Below are 18,546 nucleotides of genomic sequence, written 5' to 3' on the forward strand. Positions count from 1 at the left end.
GGCAAATAAGATTCGAACTACGAGAGGCGCACAGAAAATTAAAATTTTAAATGAAAGAAATGGAGATAACGAACAGTATTCCAGATCAAAAGTCCATAAAACAATCATCTAGGTCCAGTGACTTCGATGTTCTAAGAGACTTTCTTTGAATCCAGTAAAATTCTCCACTGACTAAATCTGTATAATAGTGCCAAGTAACACCATCATGCCCATCATCTTACAAACTCTAAATCATCTATCATTAAACTAACTGGATACGTGTAATTACTCCAGCATCAAAAACAGCCAACATATTTCATAATAAAAAGAAAATATACAAAAAGAGCCCTTTGAAAGGTTTCACTCGACACATTATTCCCTAAATCTTTAGATGGAAGCAACTGTGAAGGAGCAACAGCTCATCTGAGTAAATTAGAACATTTATATTTTTTTCAACATAGGAACAAGATGTGTTTGTGAAACATTGATACCCCAGTATGGCAACATAGCGAAGGTTAAAATGTCTTAGTGAAAAACAAATATGTTGGTACTTAAAGTGAGGCATTCTCACAAGAAATACAATTGTGAAATATGGAAGCCCTACCACCAACTGTTCAAAAGTTGTAGTCAAGGAAAAAGTTTTATCAAAGTAGGTAAAACTCCTAGGTCAAGTCAAAGTTGTTAATTTCTAAAGAAAGGTCTTGCACAAGGATTACATATTTGAAGTAAGAAAGCCTTAGCTTTCGCCGTTTAAAAGTTATGGCCAAGGTTAAAGTTTTTAAACGTAGGTCAAACTCCTAGTTCAAGGTCAAAGAGTCAACAAGTTGTTGGTATTTTAGGAATGGTCGTGTCACAGGGATTACATATTTAAAGTATGAAAGCCCTAACCCTTAGTGTTAAAAGTCATGGCCAAGGTAATAGTTTTTGAAAAAAATAGATCAATCTAACAAAGTCAAGATCAAAGGTCAAAGTTGTCGAAAGTCAAAAAAAGGTCATGTTGCACAGAATACATATGAGAAGAATGAAATTCCAGCGCCAACCGTTTCAAAGTTTTGCCTAAATAAATGTGTGGTATTTTTTGTAAATGTAAGTCAAACTCCAAGATCAAGATGAAGAGGTCAAATTTGTTGGTACCCAAAGAAAGGTCTTGTCACAAGGATTATACCTGTGAAATTGAATGCCATAGTCCAGGCCACTGAAAAGTTATGGGAAAGGTTAAAGTTTTGCGGACAAAAAGACAGACAGACGGATGGACAGGGCAAAATCTATATACCCCCGAAACTTCGTTTACGGGAGCATAAAAATTTTGGAAAGACAGTACTCTTTCATCGAAGCAAAAAGACGTTTACTTAAAAAATATTACACGTATATTCCCGAGAGTGTTGGAATACAATAACTTTGAGATATTTATACATGTATTCTTGGTAATTGATCTCTTTTTCTCATTGATTCTGTTTCACCTTTAACCATATCTATGTTTAAATGTCGCATTGCGGCATGTCACTATAGATTTGGTGAGATGAACAGTCAACAATGTCTCACAATAAACAGAACTATAAACGAAGTGCACCTCCAGAACCATCTGGATATTACTTTACTCTATATTCTATTTACACCGCCAACAGTGGGGTGGATTTTTAAATTTTAAGGTCGTTAAATTTTGAAAGAAAGAGGTGTCCTTTTGCATGTTGATAGCGTGACGGGACCGGTTATACACCAAGTTTCAGTTTACAAGATAACAGCATTTCACGTTTGCACTCTGAGGTTTAGACAGGAAAATGGTAAGCTTGTTTTTTTTTAATCATCAGTACAGGAGTTTTCTTTTTCTAATTTTGTTATTTGGAATCCATGTATCTAGTTACAAGTAGGATAAAAGAATAAGATATCTTTATATTTATATTTATCGTTTATTTTACCTGTTCAGGTACTTTCATTTCTCATTGCTTCTCTTCTACTTTTTTTTTAAAGCTTGCACTTTTAAATTTATGTTTTTAGTTAATAGAATAGTAATATCTTAAATATAGTAATATCCTTAAATATTTTAGGCATATTAACTATAGATGATTTGATAGAGTCAGAATTTAATTTAAAATATTTTTTTTCTAAATAAAACTGTTTTTTAACAGATATTTTTTTAAGATTCTGAAAAAGTATGTCAATGTTTGAACAATACAGAAACAAATACAGGGAAATGTATTTTTTAAGAACACGTTTTCTCACGAAAGCACATATAAAACAATGGTGCTCTTTTTGCAACCATGAACCTTGAATCAATATCAATAATGCTTTTGTTTACTTCACACTGATCCATTTAAACTTTTTTTCAGGCAGATCAACTCTCAGAAGAGCAAATAGCTGGTATGTCATTTATGAAAAAAAAATTGTAGAGGACAATTTTTTACATCTCCAAATACTCCAAGAATTTCTTTTTACTTTCCATGTGGCATCCTTGAAAAGCATACCATAAACAATGTCAAACATTTTGTTAAATACATTGTAGAGTGTTTTAATGACTGTTGTCTTTCAGAACACGAAGATCCAATCAATGCTCTACTATTTTTGGGATTAAAAGTCCCTTTACAATAATGTCTCCTTTATACCAGTCTTCAGTTTGAAAACATCATCAAATGGCCCATCCTATTGATGATTTTTAGTCAAATGTTTCTGTAGATTTTACTTTTCACCATCTACTAAATTTAATTTGTTAAAGTATTGTTTAGTACATGCAATAGCTATAGCCTCCTGAAGTAAGATTTATCTAAAACATGTGAAGAGGTATAAATATTTTAGAATTCAAGGAGGCTTTCAGTCTATTTGACAAAGATGGTGATGGAACCATAACAACGAAAGAACTGGGCACAGTGATGAGGTCACTGGGTCAGAATCCAACAGAGGCAGAACTTCAGGACATGATCAACGAAGTAGATGCTGATGGTGAATATATATCTCACTGAGAAAAAAGGAATAATAAAAATGTTCACGATTAGCGAATGTAAGTTTTTATAATATCATTATCATTTATCAAATACATTTTGAACAGGAAATGGAACCATCGACTTCCCAGAATTCCTCACCATGATGGCCCGAAAGATGAAGGATACAGATTCTGAAGAAGAACTGAAGGAAGCTTTCCGTGTGTTTGATAAAGACGGTAATGGTTTCATTAGTGCTGCCGAGTTACGTCACGTGATGACAAACTTGGGTGAAAAGTTAACAGACGAAGAGGTAGATGAGATGATCAGAGAGGCAGACATTGACGGAGATGGTCAAGTTAACTACGAAGGTTTGCTTTATGATCACATTTCCTATATAACGTCTTTAATAAAGGACAGATGACACAAACAAACTTGACAAAAATCTCGAAAAGAACAACTTAAGTCATGTTCTTTAAAGTCCAATGATCAGGTGATTTTCTTTTTTTTTTTTTTAATCCAAAATGGGATTTAAAGTAACGAATAATCTCTGTAAACATTTATAAGGATAGTTGAAGAGAAACAGAATTGGAAACATCATACACAAAAATAATATTTAAGATAAGAAATTTATTACTGTCTAAGCAGAATTTTTAGCGAGGATCTAATTTTGGCATTATTAGCTAGGTTGCCAAGATTGCTAAAATTGAATATCGCTAAAATCAATTGCAGTTAATTTGTAATAGCTTCTTTAGCGAGCTTTTTAAAATCGCTAAAATTACATGACGCTTAAAATAAAATACCAATTTTTAAGAACAAATCGCTAAATTTGCGTCTCGCTAAAATTTCCACTTATACGGTATTCTTATCATTTGCAATCAAAATAGGTCCGAAAATGTATACCAATCCAGGCATCCTTTTTTGTTTGTATCATGAGTCCTTAATTTGATAAAATGCTATACCATACTTATTTATTTTCATTTAATCAACAAACAAAAATATTTATAATTTTTTTTATTTTATTTGCAATTTCGTAACTTAAAGGACATGATTACCGGTTGCCATCGGTGACATACAGAAACAATAGCTGGATATCTATCCACTAAATAAATAGATAAAAGTGTTTCAAAAGCAATAAAAATATTAAATGAATTGCTGCACCACTCCTGTTCTTGACTTACTGTAACATTGTTTTATTTTCAGAGTTCGTCAGAATGATGTCAGCCAAGTAGGTCCTCCATTCTCCATCCATCTGTGAACCCTCCAAAGAACAATTTTAGTCATTTACATTTTTAGTGATATGTCTCATTTTAGGAGCAAATGCTTTTTCATTGATTGAATGATTATTTTCATCTCCTTAAAAAGAAGTTGATGTGTATAAGTGCATTTTTGCCTTTAATATTTTTTTTATTTACATTTTACAAAAACACTGTTGAAAATAAAACAAAAATTATGAATATGAATTGCTGATCTTTGGGGCTTAGACACATTGAGATTGATACTAAACAAAAAATAATTATTTAAAAAGTCAAGTCAGTTTCAGTTGTGATTTCAACTTATATCATTATGAATTACTATAATCTTGAGGCCAAGCTTCTTGCTATTCCAGGAGTTCTCCAAAAAAAAATGACACATAATGAAATCATTTTCATCTTACCAGTAGTATTTTCTGATGATTTCATTACATTGATTAAATAAACATTTTATTATTTAGTTTGAAGGATAAATCAATAACCCAGTTTCAGTCTGATTTACAAATGCATTTCTACTTGAAACGACAGTAAACCTATCTGACCAAACCAATCTGGATATTAATTTTATCCCGGAAACCACGATGGGTATTCCTAAAAACAGCCTGAAAATTCTTATCAATTTGGACATACATCTTATCCCAGAAACCACAAATGATATTCCTTAGCACGAGGCCTATGGGCCACATCATTCACCTGAGCACAATGACCAGGGGGAAAAACGCTAAAGTCAGTTCAATATTGAAAAGTGTAAGGGGGAATTGAATAATAAACTACCTGATGATATATCGATATAACAGATGGCTTTGCTGTTCTTGGGCAGAGGATTTTTTCCTATTTATTCATTTTTAAAATTTTGATCCCTCATTGTGGGCCAGCCCTACCCCTGGGACCCTCATTTGAACCAATTTAATTCTACACTACCCGAGGAAGCCTCCATATCAATTTGACTAATCATGGCTATTCCGTTCTTGAGAAAAAGATTTTTTTCTATATATCCCTATGTAAAATTTTGATCGCATTGGGACCCACCCTTCTCCCAGGGAGTCATGACTTGAAAAAACTTGAATCTACACCAAATGAGGATCATTTCATATAATTATTACCAATCATGGCTTTGCTGCTCTTGAGAAGAAGACTTTTAACAATATTTTCCTATATAATTTCTATGTAAAACTTTTACCACACATTGTGACCCCGTCGGCATCCCACCCCGGAGGTCAGGATTTGAACAAACTTGAATTTACACTATATGAGGATGCTTTCATATAAATATGACCAATCATGGCTTTGCTGTTCTTGAGATTTTTTTAACAATATTTTTTTCCTATATATTTCTATGTAAAACTTTGATCTCCCATTGTGGCCCCAACCTACCCCTGGGGGTCATGGTTTGAACAAACTTGAATTTACACTGCCTGAGGATACTTCCACATAAGTTTCATCTTTCCTTGCACAATGGTTCTTGAGAAGATTTTTAAAAGACGTCATTATTTTTCTCACTCATTCCTAATTATCTCCCTTTGAAAGAAAGTGTGGCCCTTTATTTGAATAGACTTGAATCCCCTTAACCCACGGATAAAATTGGCCCAGTGATTCTTGACAAGAAGTCTAAAATGTGAAAAGTTTACAAACAGACGGATAGACAGACAAACGGACGCTGGACAAAATGTGATCAGAAAATATGACTTGAGCCTTCGGCTCAGGTGAGCTAAAAAGCATGCTTTTAATTTTTAAGTTACCTTCGACTGATTGTTACAAACGTTTCAAAAGAAGCAGCAGATATCAATTCAAGTTTTCATAATTTGTACATGTATCAACAATTAATTTTCTTTAGCATTCAATAATTTTTAAAAGGTGACATCGTTGATTTTGACAAAAGTTCATAAATATAGTTTGAAATGGGATAAAGGTTTAAAAATTGTATAACATTTAAAGAATATCCACAGTTACTCAGTATGTCGTTTTATAGTTTCTGTATCCAACGGGTTGAAATGGGTGAAATTCGTGAGTATTGTCTAAAACAAATAAACAAGCACACATCTGCGCGATCAACCTGTTTCAAAGTCTCTCAGACACATTGCTCATATTACGTTAACCTTTAATCATATGTTGTACAAGTCAAATTTCTACATCTTAGATATAATTATATTTCAAATACATTGAAATATACATGTTTTTTTTCCAAATACATTGCAAAAAATATATTAATTTTACCTATTTTTATGATCTTTTTTGAATATGTCGAAAATACCTGCATAGATGTTGTATGCTGGGATACATTCTTCCAGTCGTGCTTTGAATGACTGCTGCATATTTTTTTTTCCAATATAAATTTCTAGGATGCATACTATTAAACATGAATCGGATATTGCAATTTCCTTGTATTGCGAATGTCCTATACGGATATATCAGACGAATGGTCAAATTGTTACAACAGATGAATTTTTAAGGCGATGCAAGTCTTGCATGGTGAACTGATCGAGGCTGCATGTATTGCTTCAGATGCTACCTAAAAAGATTTAATGAATTCTGAAATATTGATGAATCCTACAGTGACCTAGACTCTAAAAACTGGACATACCATATTGTGTTGTTCCTCCATGCCGAACCAATGCAAACTAGTGAAAACTGTACATGTCTGTCTAGCCTTATGGTGTTCTGCAATATCAGATCATTGCAAGACTGGTATTTGTGACTATCCTACATCCTATTTAAACAAACACTAGTTTCAGTTTTAAATTACATAAACAACTTCAGTTTCGGTTTTAGTCACATTTTCGCACGGGTTTCTGGATACAAAAGCCGACAACTCTGACCTCAGATAATAGTTTCTTTACTTCGTTTTCTTTGTCGAATTACTTCTACCAGCACGGATTAGTATACGGATGTTTTTCAGAAGAGGCGTGGACATAACATAATTAGGAAAGAAATATTATGTCATCAAAGAAATAAGCACAATATTTAAAGATACCTTCTAAAAGAATAACTCTATATCTATTTCAAATTGGAAAAGAAGAGGAGAATTAAGACATGGTGAGCATCAATATAATTTTTTATTGTTCACAACATACTTTTACATTAATATTTTATATTATTATTAAGTTAAAACCTATAAGATCATGAATATTTAAAATAATAAAGAGCAATTTACATAAATTGAAGTTTACTTTTATTTTTTTAGGACTATTCAGTTAAGACAGACAACTTCACCGCGGAACAAATATTAGGTACGTTCTCTGAAAACTTCGAAAGTTCTGCAAGTAAAAGGTGTATTAAAAACATAAAAATAAAATATTTCCTGAGAAAATATTTTGGAACGTTTGAGTAGGCAAAGAGATCAGAAAGGAGAAATGATGGCATTATATATTGTGTTAGACTTCCATTACTTAATTTAAAGTCTAAAAGAAAGGGAATTATAGTATTACAAAGAAAATGTCGGTAACAAGGTACACTACTAGTATGTAAATATCATGATTATATAATTATTGTTATTTTTGCTGATCTTTGCAATAATTTCTATATATTTGATTGAATTGAATTAAAGTACTTTTTTAATCTTGTATATCTTGTCTTTTCTAATCTTGCAATTTTTTCAGATCAATCTTATGACAAGAATATGATCCGTTTATAGAAATAACAAGTCATTAAAATTTTTGCGATACTAAAAGCATTCAAGTTTCATCAGAAACGCTTAACGGTATTTTAGATTTCAAGGAGGCATTTAGCATTTTTGACAAAAATGGTGATGAGACCATTTCAGCAAAAGAACTTGGCACAGTGATGAGGTCACTGGGTCAGAATCCTACAGAGGCAGAACTTAAGGATATGATCAATGAAGCGGATGTTGATGGTAATAAGGAACATTCTAGATTATTATTTTTTTTATTCTACTTTTTTCTCCTAAATGTCAACGTTTACATAAGCATTTTTTTTATATAAATAAGGCGCTTTAAAATCTGCATAAAATGGATATACAAGGTTGATTCCATTTTTAACAGTAAACGTAAAGCATGTGCGATATGCTTTAGGTACTCAAGCAGTATAATGAATAGAGATATAAACGTTTCATTTTTGGGAAAATTTATTGTAACTTCATTATTCTTTTTTTACAGTCTCTTAATTTTTTTTCAAAATCACGACGTAAAAAGAGATATACAATTTAACAAAAGTACAAGACACAAAGATTGTATTTTCTTCATCGACATAGAAAAAAAACTTGCATTGCACATGTACAGTGTATATCGCATTTAGATTGCTTTTATAGATATCATTAAAAAGTACTGCATTGTCACTAAATTTCTATAATTCTTTATGAGCTTCGAATCACACAGAGGATTTATACGAACAAATAATCGTTTTCAAAAACAGAATTGCAACAATTATGTTTATCTAAGTAAATCATAAAGTTTAAATGAATTAAGTTTCATTCATTTATCCTCTGAAGTTTCTTAATATAATATAAAGAGATGATTAAAATCTTTTATAAATTTATAAGGGCGATGGATTAAAGGGGGAAATTTTAGGATATCATTTTTAAATATATGTAGAAATTTAACATACACATCAACTATAACCACCATAAGTCCAAAATTTTGTACAAATCCATGTATTTAATATACTTTATTGTCTGACGATAATGAACAATTATCATGCCATATTTATTGACAGGAAATGGAGTTGTGAGTTTTCCTGAGTTTCTGGCGATGATGGCGAAAACGACGAAGGACATGGAGACAGATCTCCGGCAAGCTTTCCGAGTGTTCGACAAAGACGGAAACGGATTTATAACTAGAGAAGAGTTACGTCAGGTGATGACGGACTTAGGGGAAGTCGTCACAGACAAAGATATTGACGACATGATCAAAGAGGCGGATATTACCGGAGATGGGAAAATTAATTACCAAGGTTGGTATTTTACTTATTATTAAATTAATAACAAAATCTTTTCAAGGACCATTCAATATGTTAATTTTATCCAGTGATTTATTTTGAGACAATCGGAGACCTCGCTATGAAGGCAAGATATGAAATATAAATTATATACATATAAGTTTGTTAATAATAAATTGTATAAATGTATGCCTATTCGTCTTTAAGATTTGATTCACTGTTATTTTTTTTAAATTAAAATTGTGTATTCTCATCCCTCATCTCCACTTTCCTCCTTCATTTTCAGAGTTTTTGAAATTGATGACGAGCTCCTAGCAGACCACTAAGTCAAATTACTCCAAACTTGGAAGACATTCAATATTTTTTCGATATTAAAAGTTGACATTTTGCTTTAATTTATTTTAAAAGTGAATAGTAGTAAAAACAAGTATACTGACTTCAAAATCGTATATCGAACAAATTAATTTCCTTCTTCAGAATGGATAAAATTAGTGATCAAATTAATTAAGCTACTTACATTGTTTACAAACTTTGTGTCGTTACACGTAAAAATAAGTAAAATATTTATTAATTGTTAGAAAGAGATAGAAAAATAAATATCTAGAAAGTTGGATTATTTCCTAGATGTTAAGATCCATACAAGTTGACATTTTGACAGGCAATAATGATACATATATTGTATATCCATTAGAGTAAGTACTTATTTTGCAATGTAGAATTGTATGCTCTTTCAATTCTTTTTGAAGTTCGCACAGTTAGATCATATTTTCATATCTAATTAGACGTCGGAAAAATGCCTATTGCTGTATTCGTAATACGGTTACCACAATAATTATGTAAACATTAAAAAAAAAAACCCAACAATTTTTATCAACAGAATTTGTATTTTAAATTTATCAATGCGCGACATAATTTTAAAATTGTAAGGTTGTTAAGCGGGAAGATGTACACATTAGGGTTTAAAGAGACGTGATTTACAGGTTTACTTTCTCGAAAGAATTCACATCAGACAGAGGGACTTAATCGACAAAATGGTGAGTTATCTTAAAGCCTTCATAAACGATTTACACTGAGTTCCTTAACTAATTTAATGAGAAATGTGTAAAAAAAAAGTCTTTATTTATATATAAAGATTTGCATGAGAACTATACCAAAGTTTATATAATTTGTAGGCGGATCAACTCACAGAAGAACAAATTGCAGGTACGATACATGTTCATGGGGTACCTAACATATCTAAGTGGTAGTCATTGTTAATTTTTGGCTCCCCGAGTCTCCACGTGATGTTTTAAAAATCACTGAGATTACAGCATTTTATTCAACTGACTTCATGTATACATTGAACTATTTTTTATATCCTGTATTTAACTGATTATCTTTGTCGCTTAAATTTACTTAGAAACGAAAAAAAATTACATTTTTTTTTTCAACCAAGCAGCTATTACATCTTTTATTTTTTAAAATATGTTTTGAATCGTTCCAAAACTGGTATGCATTCTTTAAGCTTACCTCTAATATTGATTTTCTTTCTTATTTGAATTTTAGTGCAAACTGAAATTAACATAAAAGTTTGCGAAACATTGCAGAATGTAATAAAAAGTCGGCCCTAAATTGTGGTAATAAAAGCACGAAGATAATATAAGTTATCGTCCCTTCGTTGTCTATGGACAGTTATGGAGGACTCCGTGGTATCCCTTAATACGAGTTCAAGTAATAAGTAATATTTTAACCCTCCTTATCAAACAGTCAGTATTAAATATCTTGAAAACTTTATAGATACTAGTAAAGAATACGAAGGGAAAAACATTACTGTGAAAGATGATTCAATCGCAGTATTTTTTGGGAGGGTGTTATGGGGGGTTGTTAGGACTTTATACTTTTTTTGCAACACAGATACTGTATATATTTCCATATAATGATAGATATACATGATATTAGAAAATTACTTGATATGTACATTATATACCCGGCTGGCAAAAGAAAAAAAAAGATTTTTATTACCCAAGTTTATCCATGCTAAAAAAAGAACCAGAGATGAACACATCCTTATAAAACAGTAAACATTTAAAAATAATCCTCTAGTGCTTTTCCCTCTCATTTCTTTAAGAATTCAAGGAGGCTTTCAGTCTTTTTGATAAAGATGGTGATGGAACCATTACAACGAAAGAACTGGGCACAGTGATGAGGTCACTGGGTCAGAATCCCACAGAGGCAGAACTTCAAGACATGATCAACGAAGTAGATGCTGATGGTAATTTTAGGAATTGTGTAATCAACTCTGCTGATATTTATAATCCTCCTATAATTATATCATCAATGCTTGAAATCGTTTAATAACATATAGGTTTGATCTTGTACAGGAAACGGAACCATCGATTTCCCAGAATTCCTCACCATGATGGCGAAGAAAATGAAGGACTCAGATTCCGAGGAGGAACTCCGCGAAGCTTTTCGTGTGTTTGATAAAGACGGTAATGGTTTCATTAGTGCTGCTGAGTTACGACACGTGATGACAAACCTAGGTGAAAAATTAACAGACGAAGAGGTAGATGAGATGATCAGAGAGGCAGACATTGACGGAGATGGTCAAGTTAACTACGAAGGTAGTATATCTCTTAGAAATCTTTTTAATATTGAAATAGAAAGGTAATTATTGTAAATGTAAAAGTAAGTAAAATTTCCACTTTGAAAAAAAAATTATATCAGTCATATTTTGAATCACAACTTGTATATGATGCATTTCATACCCCTCTTCTCCAAAACTTGAACAAGAATTCTATTTTACGTCACTTTCCCTCTTCTTTATCTTTACTACACAAGATGTATTTAAAATCTTACGGAATATGTCAAGCAAAACTGTAATATACGTAAAAGGTAAAAGTTCAAGACTAAAGTACATGTATACTGCCAATTATAAATATGTATAGTATTTTGTTTTTTTTTTATTTCAGAATTTGTGAAGATGATGTCGAGCAAATAAGATGAAATCATAAGTTTCTGAACATACACCTTTTTCTTTTACAAAACTTTATATGCAGAATCTACAAAATATGTAATTATATCATTGGTTTCTTCCTAAAATAAACTATTTCATGTTTAATACAGACCTAGAAATTTAAGATGTTTGCTTAGCCGACAATTAATCATAATAAGGGGGTTACTATGTATTTAATAAAAAAATGCTTTCCTATTAAATAAATGCAATAAGATAAATTTTCATATTGAAACACTCCAACTATTCTCATAGATTCGATTTAATGCTTGCATGTTTTGATCTAAAAGATACTATATGTAATATATATTTTATTTATAAAAGCAAGGTAGTTATTTTGTGAGATCATTATATTCTGTCAAATCATTATCATATATGATTGTGCTTAAAAGTTGCTCTGTTAGTGTCATACTCATTTATATTGAGGTCTAAAGAGAAACAACTCCTCACTGCAGATGAAAATTTTCTTTAAATTGTTTTCTTCTTTAAGAATTGTATACGTAAAAGACAAACTCACAATGATATGCATTGGGGAAAAAATCGATTTGCACGAATGGACGGTTTTGAACATCTAATGACACTCCCAATTTTCAAAAGAGAGAGAAAAAGCTGTAAATTGTTCATTCGAATACCTGTGAAACAGGCAAACGTCATCCAGGATGGCAATTTACATAAACACCGAGTAAAACACGAGTTGAAATGCTACAGGGGTTTTAATAACTCCAATAAACTCTATAAATTTATGATTATGTACATATTTCTTGTAATTTGTGAGTTTTACAGAATCAGGTCAACTCTCTCTCTCTCTCTCTCTCTCTCTCTCTCTCTCTCCCCTGAAAGTCTTCATTGCTTGTGAATATTTCTTGTTTGGTTTCTAAAGAAATGGGTGCGTCATTATGAAAGAATAAAACTGAAACACGCGGGCAAACGAAATGTTTACCACTTTAATGCACTTCATTGTGTATCCTCGTTTTTTTTTTTTTTTATATTTAGCCAAGATCATCTTATATATTGAAAATAAATTTGAATTTTTTTTCACTTTTCTTAAGAAAATTTGCTTTTATATATACATTGTGTATAATTAGAGAAAGATCAACAGTAAAATAAATGAAAATTGTGCTTATTTTAATATAAATTCAGGAATCCGGTACAATCACACCCAAGAAAATGGACTTCTCCCTCTAAAGTGCTGTTAAATGTATTCACATGTGCAACAATATATGGTACTTCATAGTAATACTTAAATTATAATCTCACCACTGATATCTGTAGATGTCTGTTTGCTCTGCTCCCAATTTGTATTGTTTCAAAGGAGCCAGATTACTAATTATCATCTTCCTATTTTATAAACCAAGTCCACATTCATTTGGTAATGGAAATGTTCTATTTTGCTACACAAAGTATTCATGCTGAATCTCTGTCATGGATAATTCTTTGAATTAATAGAATTTTAATTTTTAGAATTATTTCCTACCAGACTGTGCTGCCAAACGAAGACTATTTTTGTATATGGAAGAAAATGTGTGTACTTAGTTATACTGTATCTTACTCCATATACTATTATTTTCAGATCTCTTAGCTAGAGAAATAAGGGATATTGATTGTCCACCTAGTGAGGTCAAGGATGAAAACTGAAATACGAAGATAACGAACATTAATCAAGCTCAGAAGTCCATTGTAACAGTACACAAATTATAAGCAGAAATTAGGTACTGTATGACAATCTTTTCCGAAAAGCCACAAATTATTGACCATTACGTTTTTTAAGAGAGATAACCATGATGCATAACCGTTTAACTATTTTGGATATGTGATATATCTTATGTATGGATATTTAGAAGGAATTAAATTCTTTAAAACTATTCAAGGTCTTTTTGACCTTAGTTCTTTCACAAAATGAAAAGTTAATTGTTTTTAGATTGAAGTACAAAGCAAGATTTATTTTTACAAGTGAAAGTAAATTGGACTTTAAAATATTGATCGACCGCCCCAGAAAAATTTAAACTTAACCAGGGTTCATAACTACCTGACACAGAGCATTTGGTCGCAAAATGGTGAGTTCATAATTTGATTTTCTAAAACAATTATGTGAAATTCTGGATGCTGCAAAGTTTGTATTTGTTTATTATTGCAAATAAATCAGTTCTAATTCTGCATCTGTATTAGAGAGAAAGCTTTAATTCTGTATGTATATAAAGTAAAAAAGCATCACATTTTCTCACTTTTTCGATCATTCTTTTAAAGTGTGTCAGAAAAAAAATGTTCGAAATTCATTTTGGTAATTTCCTTACTCTTTTATAAATTTGAAGGAAGCTGAGAGCATTTTTTTTTCTTTTTGCAAAGAAGCAATTTTTTATTCACAAAGGCCTAATGCAAATTTATTTCAGACTCAAGATTGTTGAAATATATTAATCTTCCAGATATATTTTTAAAATGAAAACAGCTACTGTATATAAAGAAAATTTTTATCACGCTTACTAGTACATATTTTCGTTTAAAAGTAGTAAACGTTTTAAATTTCTACATCAGATGAGTCTTTGTAAAAATCGGTCAATATGTAGGCCTTAACATAAATATACTTTTATAGTTAAACGTGTATCAACACATGTTTACACAGGTTTAATTGGTAACGTTAACCAAATATGGATTAAAAATGTATTCAAAGTCAATCAATAGTTGTTTATTTCAATAAAATGCAATCATTTAGTTATAAACTACTTTCTGACTAAGATGTGTGGCCTTTGGTTGCCTTTTTATAGTAGGGGGTGGGGGTGGTAGTGATATTTTTATAGTAGGGGGTGGGGTGGTAATGATATTTCATATTCCTGCCCGATTTTTATTTGCAAGAAAATTGTGCAAACAAAAAGATCATAAAGGTGTTCCTCTACAAGACTTTGACGTAGAGAAGAAAAGTTTTTATGATTATAAATTCAATATAGTTGTCTCTTATCTTCGGATGTAAACGTAATAAATTAAACATAATCGTTGCTGGATATCACGAAAACACTAACCGTTTAAACAGGATCTGGGCTATTTGGTTAGATGGGTTATATTGAAAAATCTACCAGGTACTTTATCGATATAACGATGACTGGATCAGAATAACGCGCTTAGTGTATACAGCGAAGTACGTAAATATGTGCAATTTGAAATTCTGCATTGATAAATCGTTATCAGACTGACTCATTCTTTTCGTTATTTTTTTTTTTGTAACAGGCTGATCAACTCACAGAAGAACAAATAGCAGGTACTGGCGAAAATTTAACATTTGATGTATGCACTAAATCAGGTCAAAGCTCCCAAATAAAGTTGTTTTACTACCTTTTTCTAATAGAATTCAAAGAAGCATTCAGTCTTTTTGATAAAGATGGTGATGGAACCATTACAACGAAAGAACTGGGCACAGTGATGAGGTCACTGGGTCAGAATCCCACAGAGGCAGAACTTCAAGACATGATCAACGAAGTAGATGCTGATGGTAATTTCAAACTGATCTCTCAGTTGTTTCACAACTGCATGAGTAGATATTGTAGTATCATTCGATTTGCTCAATTGTCGAGGTATTTGTGGGGTGTACCTCTCATCCATGAATTAATATTTTCCCCAAATTCATAAACTACGGTTAAAAAGTCATACACCCTTTTGTAGGGATAAAAGAGAATATAAAATTACATCCCCACGAACTTGTAAAAGTAGCACAAATTAGCACACGAAATTGGGCCCACACAAATTTTTTTGATTCCGAAGTACATCAGAAAGCTTTAAATGATCATGAATTCAAGTAATTAAAAATATTTTTTAATCATAAGGTATCAAATGTTCTTTTTAAATATCATAAAAACATATTTTACGCATTTTTATTCTTGCTCTCTCCAGCTGAATTACTGCGTCAATAAAATTGGTGATACTAATCTATCTTTGTTAGAAACAATTCAATTGTGAATCAAGTCAGCACTTAATAAATCACATAAAAAGTTTTATTATTAAGATATAAATCAGAATTAAAGTAGACATCAGAAGAAATCCTTCCCTGAATTTTGTGTGCATAAAATGAATAATTGATATCTTTAATTAATATAGAGATTTTTTTAAAATATAAATTAAGCTTATCTCCATGTATTTCATTCAAAATTCGATAACTACATACATATGTATGCCATGCATTGCAGCAATATGGATGTATAAACTGCATGTATGGCATTGCTATTTATAAGATAAATCTAATTATTAGAGAAGGAACTCTTTATTGTACGAGAGCCTCTGTCAAATGTTTTTAAGCTCAACCTCAAAAAAAAAAAAAAAAAAAAAAGAAGAGAGAGAGAGAGAGAGAGAAACTACAAGAAGCCAATTCATTGTCCATTGAATGTTTTCCTTAGAGAGAGTGTTGTGGGTTGAATAAAAACTTCATAATAATAAAAGCATACCTTTACACTTTATGTCAAATAACACAAGTTCGGGAATTAGATAAACAAGAATTCATATACATGACACTTCTTAATGGAGGATTCTACTGGTCCTATACCAATTTGAGATTTTTTCACGTATGTAATTAAGCAGGTATTTTTTAGGGAATGGAACTATAGATTTTCCTGAATTTCTGACAATGATGGCAAAGAAAATGAAGGAATCGGACACAGAAGAAGAGATGATGGAGGCATTTAAAGTGTTTGACCGAGATGGTAATGGGTTTATTAGTGGGACTGAACTTCGCCATGTAATGACAAATCTTGGGGAGAAGTTGACGGACGAAGAGGTGGAAGAAATGATAAGGGAGGCCGACATTGATGGTGACGGTCAAGTCAATTACGAAGGTAAGCAGACGAGAGCGATTAGTAACTGGGTTATATTCATAATTCAATTGTTATGCATCAGGCTTCAGCTACGTAATCAAATTGTCTGGAGACAATATTGATCAATATTTATTTGGTATCAATTTTGCGTGATTCAGTTCAAAGTTTCATATCACTTCCGCAAATGTAGTCCACATTTTCTAATGATTTATAGAAATAAACCAAATGTTTAGGATAGAAATATTTACAAAATTTTTAAACCAAAAATTCAGAGAAAGGAAATTTTTATGCCTTATTTATTTTAATCTTATAAATGTAAAAAATTTAATACATCAATGAAACTTATACAAATATATTCAATACATGTATATTTTACTGAGAAGCGGTTTTATTTTAAATTTTAAACAACATATGCTCAAAACGGATCATTTAGTTTGACTTCATTTTCCATTGACATTTATCTTATTTACTACAGTGTATCTTTTTACTATATTTTAAACTATTTATAAATGTATATTGATAACACTTTGTTGCTTTGAAATATATCTTTTGCAATTAATTTTCATTGTAGAATTCGTTAAAATGATGAGTTCCAGATAGAAGTGCCAACAATTACAAACAATTTAAACAGAAAATGAGATGAACCCTTCTTCATTCCAAGCGATAAAAACATAGATACAGAATATATGCTCCTTACAAGTTCTTATTTCTCCTAAGGTGCTTTGTAGAGGCACAGGGAAAGAATTAGACATTTGTTACGCAGTCAAGTTATCTGTCCTCTATCATCATATTTTGTTTATTTCTTTGAATTGTTATGCAGAATATTTTGCAGAAATAACATTCTACTAGCAATATATTTGTATTAAAATCGGTTTATGTATTATACATTGTACAATGAATATCGTTCTGAGAATATAATACTCTCGGAGATTTTTTAATAAACATCTTAAACATAAACTCTTTTTTTAGTTGTGTTTTTAAACACGGCAAGTGCTTTATGACATAGATATTGGTCAGCTAAGGGAGTAAACTCTATCAATTCTGATTTCTTTACTTATTTGAGAAATGACTTGAAAGTAAAAGATCTTTTGTTTTGAGCAGATTGTTCTAAATTCCACTGAGAGAAATAACACAAAAATGATGATTGATCCTATTTTATTCATGCTTATATATGTTTTCCTCTTTCACTCGAATTGTCCTTGTTTATGAACTTTTTTCTCTGTAATTTCTCTGCATTATACAATGTGTACTTGATGTTCATCCCTTATTATTCCTATTCATAAACTTCTTTTGATTCTTAGTGTGAAATAAAGCTGAATGAAACATATGGAGATAAAGAACAGTATTCAGGATCAAAAATCCATAAAACAATACAAAATAAGAGCAGATCAAACAAGGACACCAAAACATCAGAGGTAGGATCATGTGCCATCTAGGGGTGAGCATCCCCTGCCGACCGGTCACACCTACTGTGTGCTCCTTGTCATGATCGGAAAATAACGGGAAAATCCGTCGTCAATTTAGTGTATAAATAATGGACAAATAATTAGTATGAAAAACGTCAGTCAGCATTTGACTCAATGACAAATTGTATTTGCTGACAAGATCATTGTATCGGCAATAGAACTTACAAAATGTTGACTTCAAACTAGACTGTTGAAATTCCTGTTTCATCAGCTTGTTTGTCAGTAATTTACCTCGTTTTAGAAATTGTTCATACGTATAGCATG

General features: G+C 31.3%; 1 protein-coding gene across 1 annotated transcript; it reads left to right on the forward strand.

The window, feature by feature from the left end:
• The first annotated feature begins 1,470 nt into the window (after nt 1–1,470).
• Nucleotides 1,471–17,443, forward strand: LOC134252517 (uncharacterized). The gene is given in 12 exon segments (XM_062735012.1): nt 1,471–1,760; nt 2,307–2,337; nt 2,770–2,913; nt 3,020–3,262; nt 7,851–7,994; nt 8,813–9,049; nt 11,142–11,285; nt 11,395–11,540; nt 15,243–15,273; nt 15,361–15,504; nt 16,595–16,837; nt 17,388–17,443. Coding segments are annotated over 12 exon segments (1,566 nt in total). The 5' UTR covers nt 1,471–1,757.
• The last annotated feature ends 1,103 nt before the right edge of the window (nt 17,444–18,546 follow it).

Source organism: Saccostrea cucullata, unplaced genomic scaffold (assembly GCF_032062105.1).
Source record: "Saccostrea cucullata isolate Sc308-1 unplaced genomic scaffold, CSIRO_AGI_Scuc_v1 ctg167, whole genome shotgun sequence".
Lineage (NCBI taxonomy): Eukaryota > Metazoa > Mollusca > Bivalvia > Ostreida > Ostreidae > Saccostrea > Saccostrea cuccullata.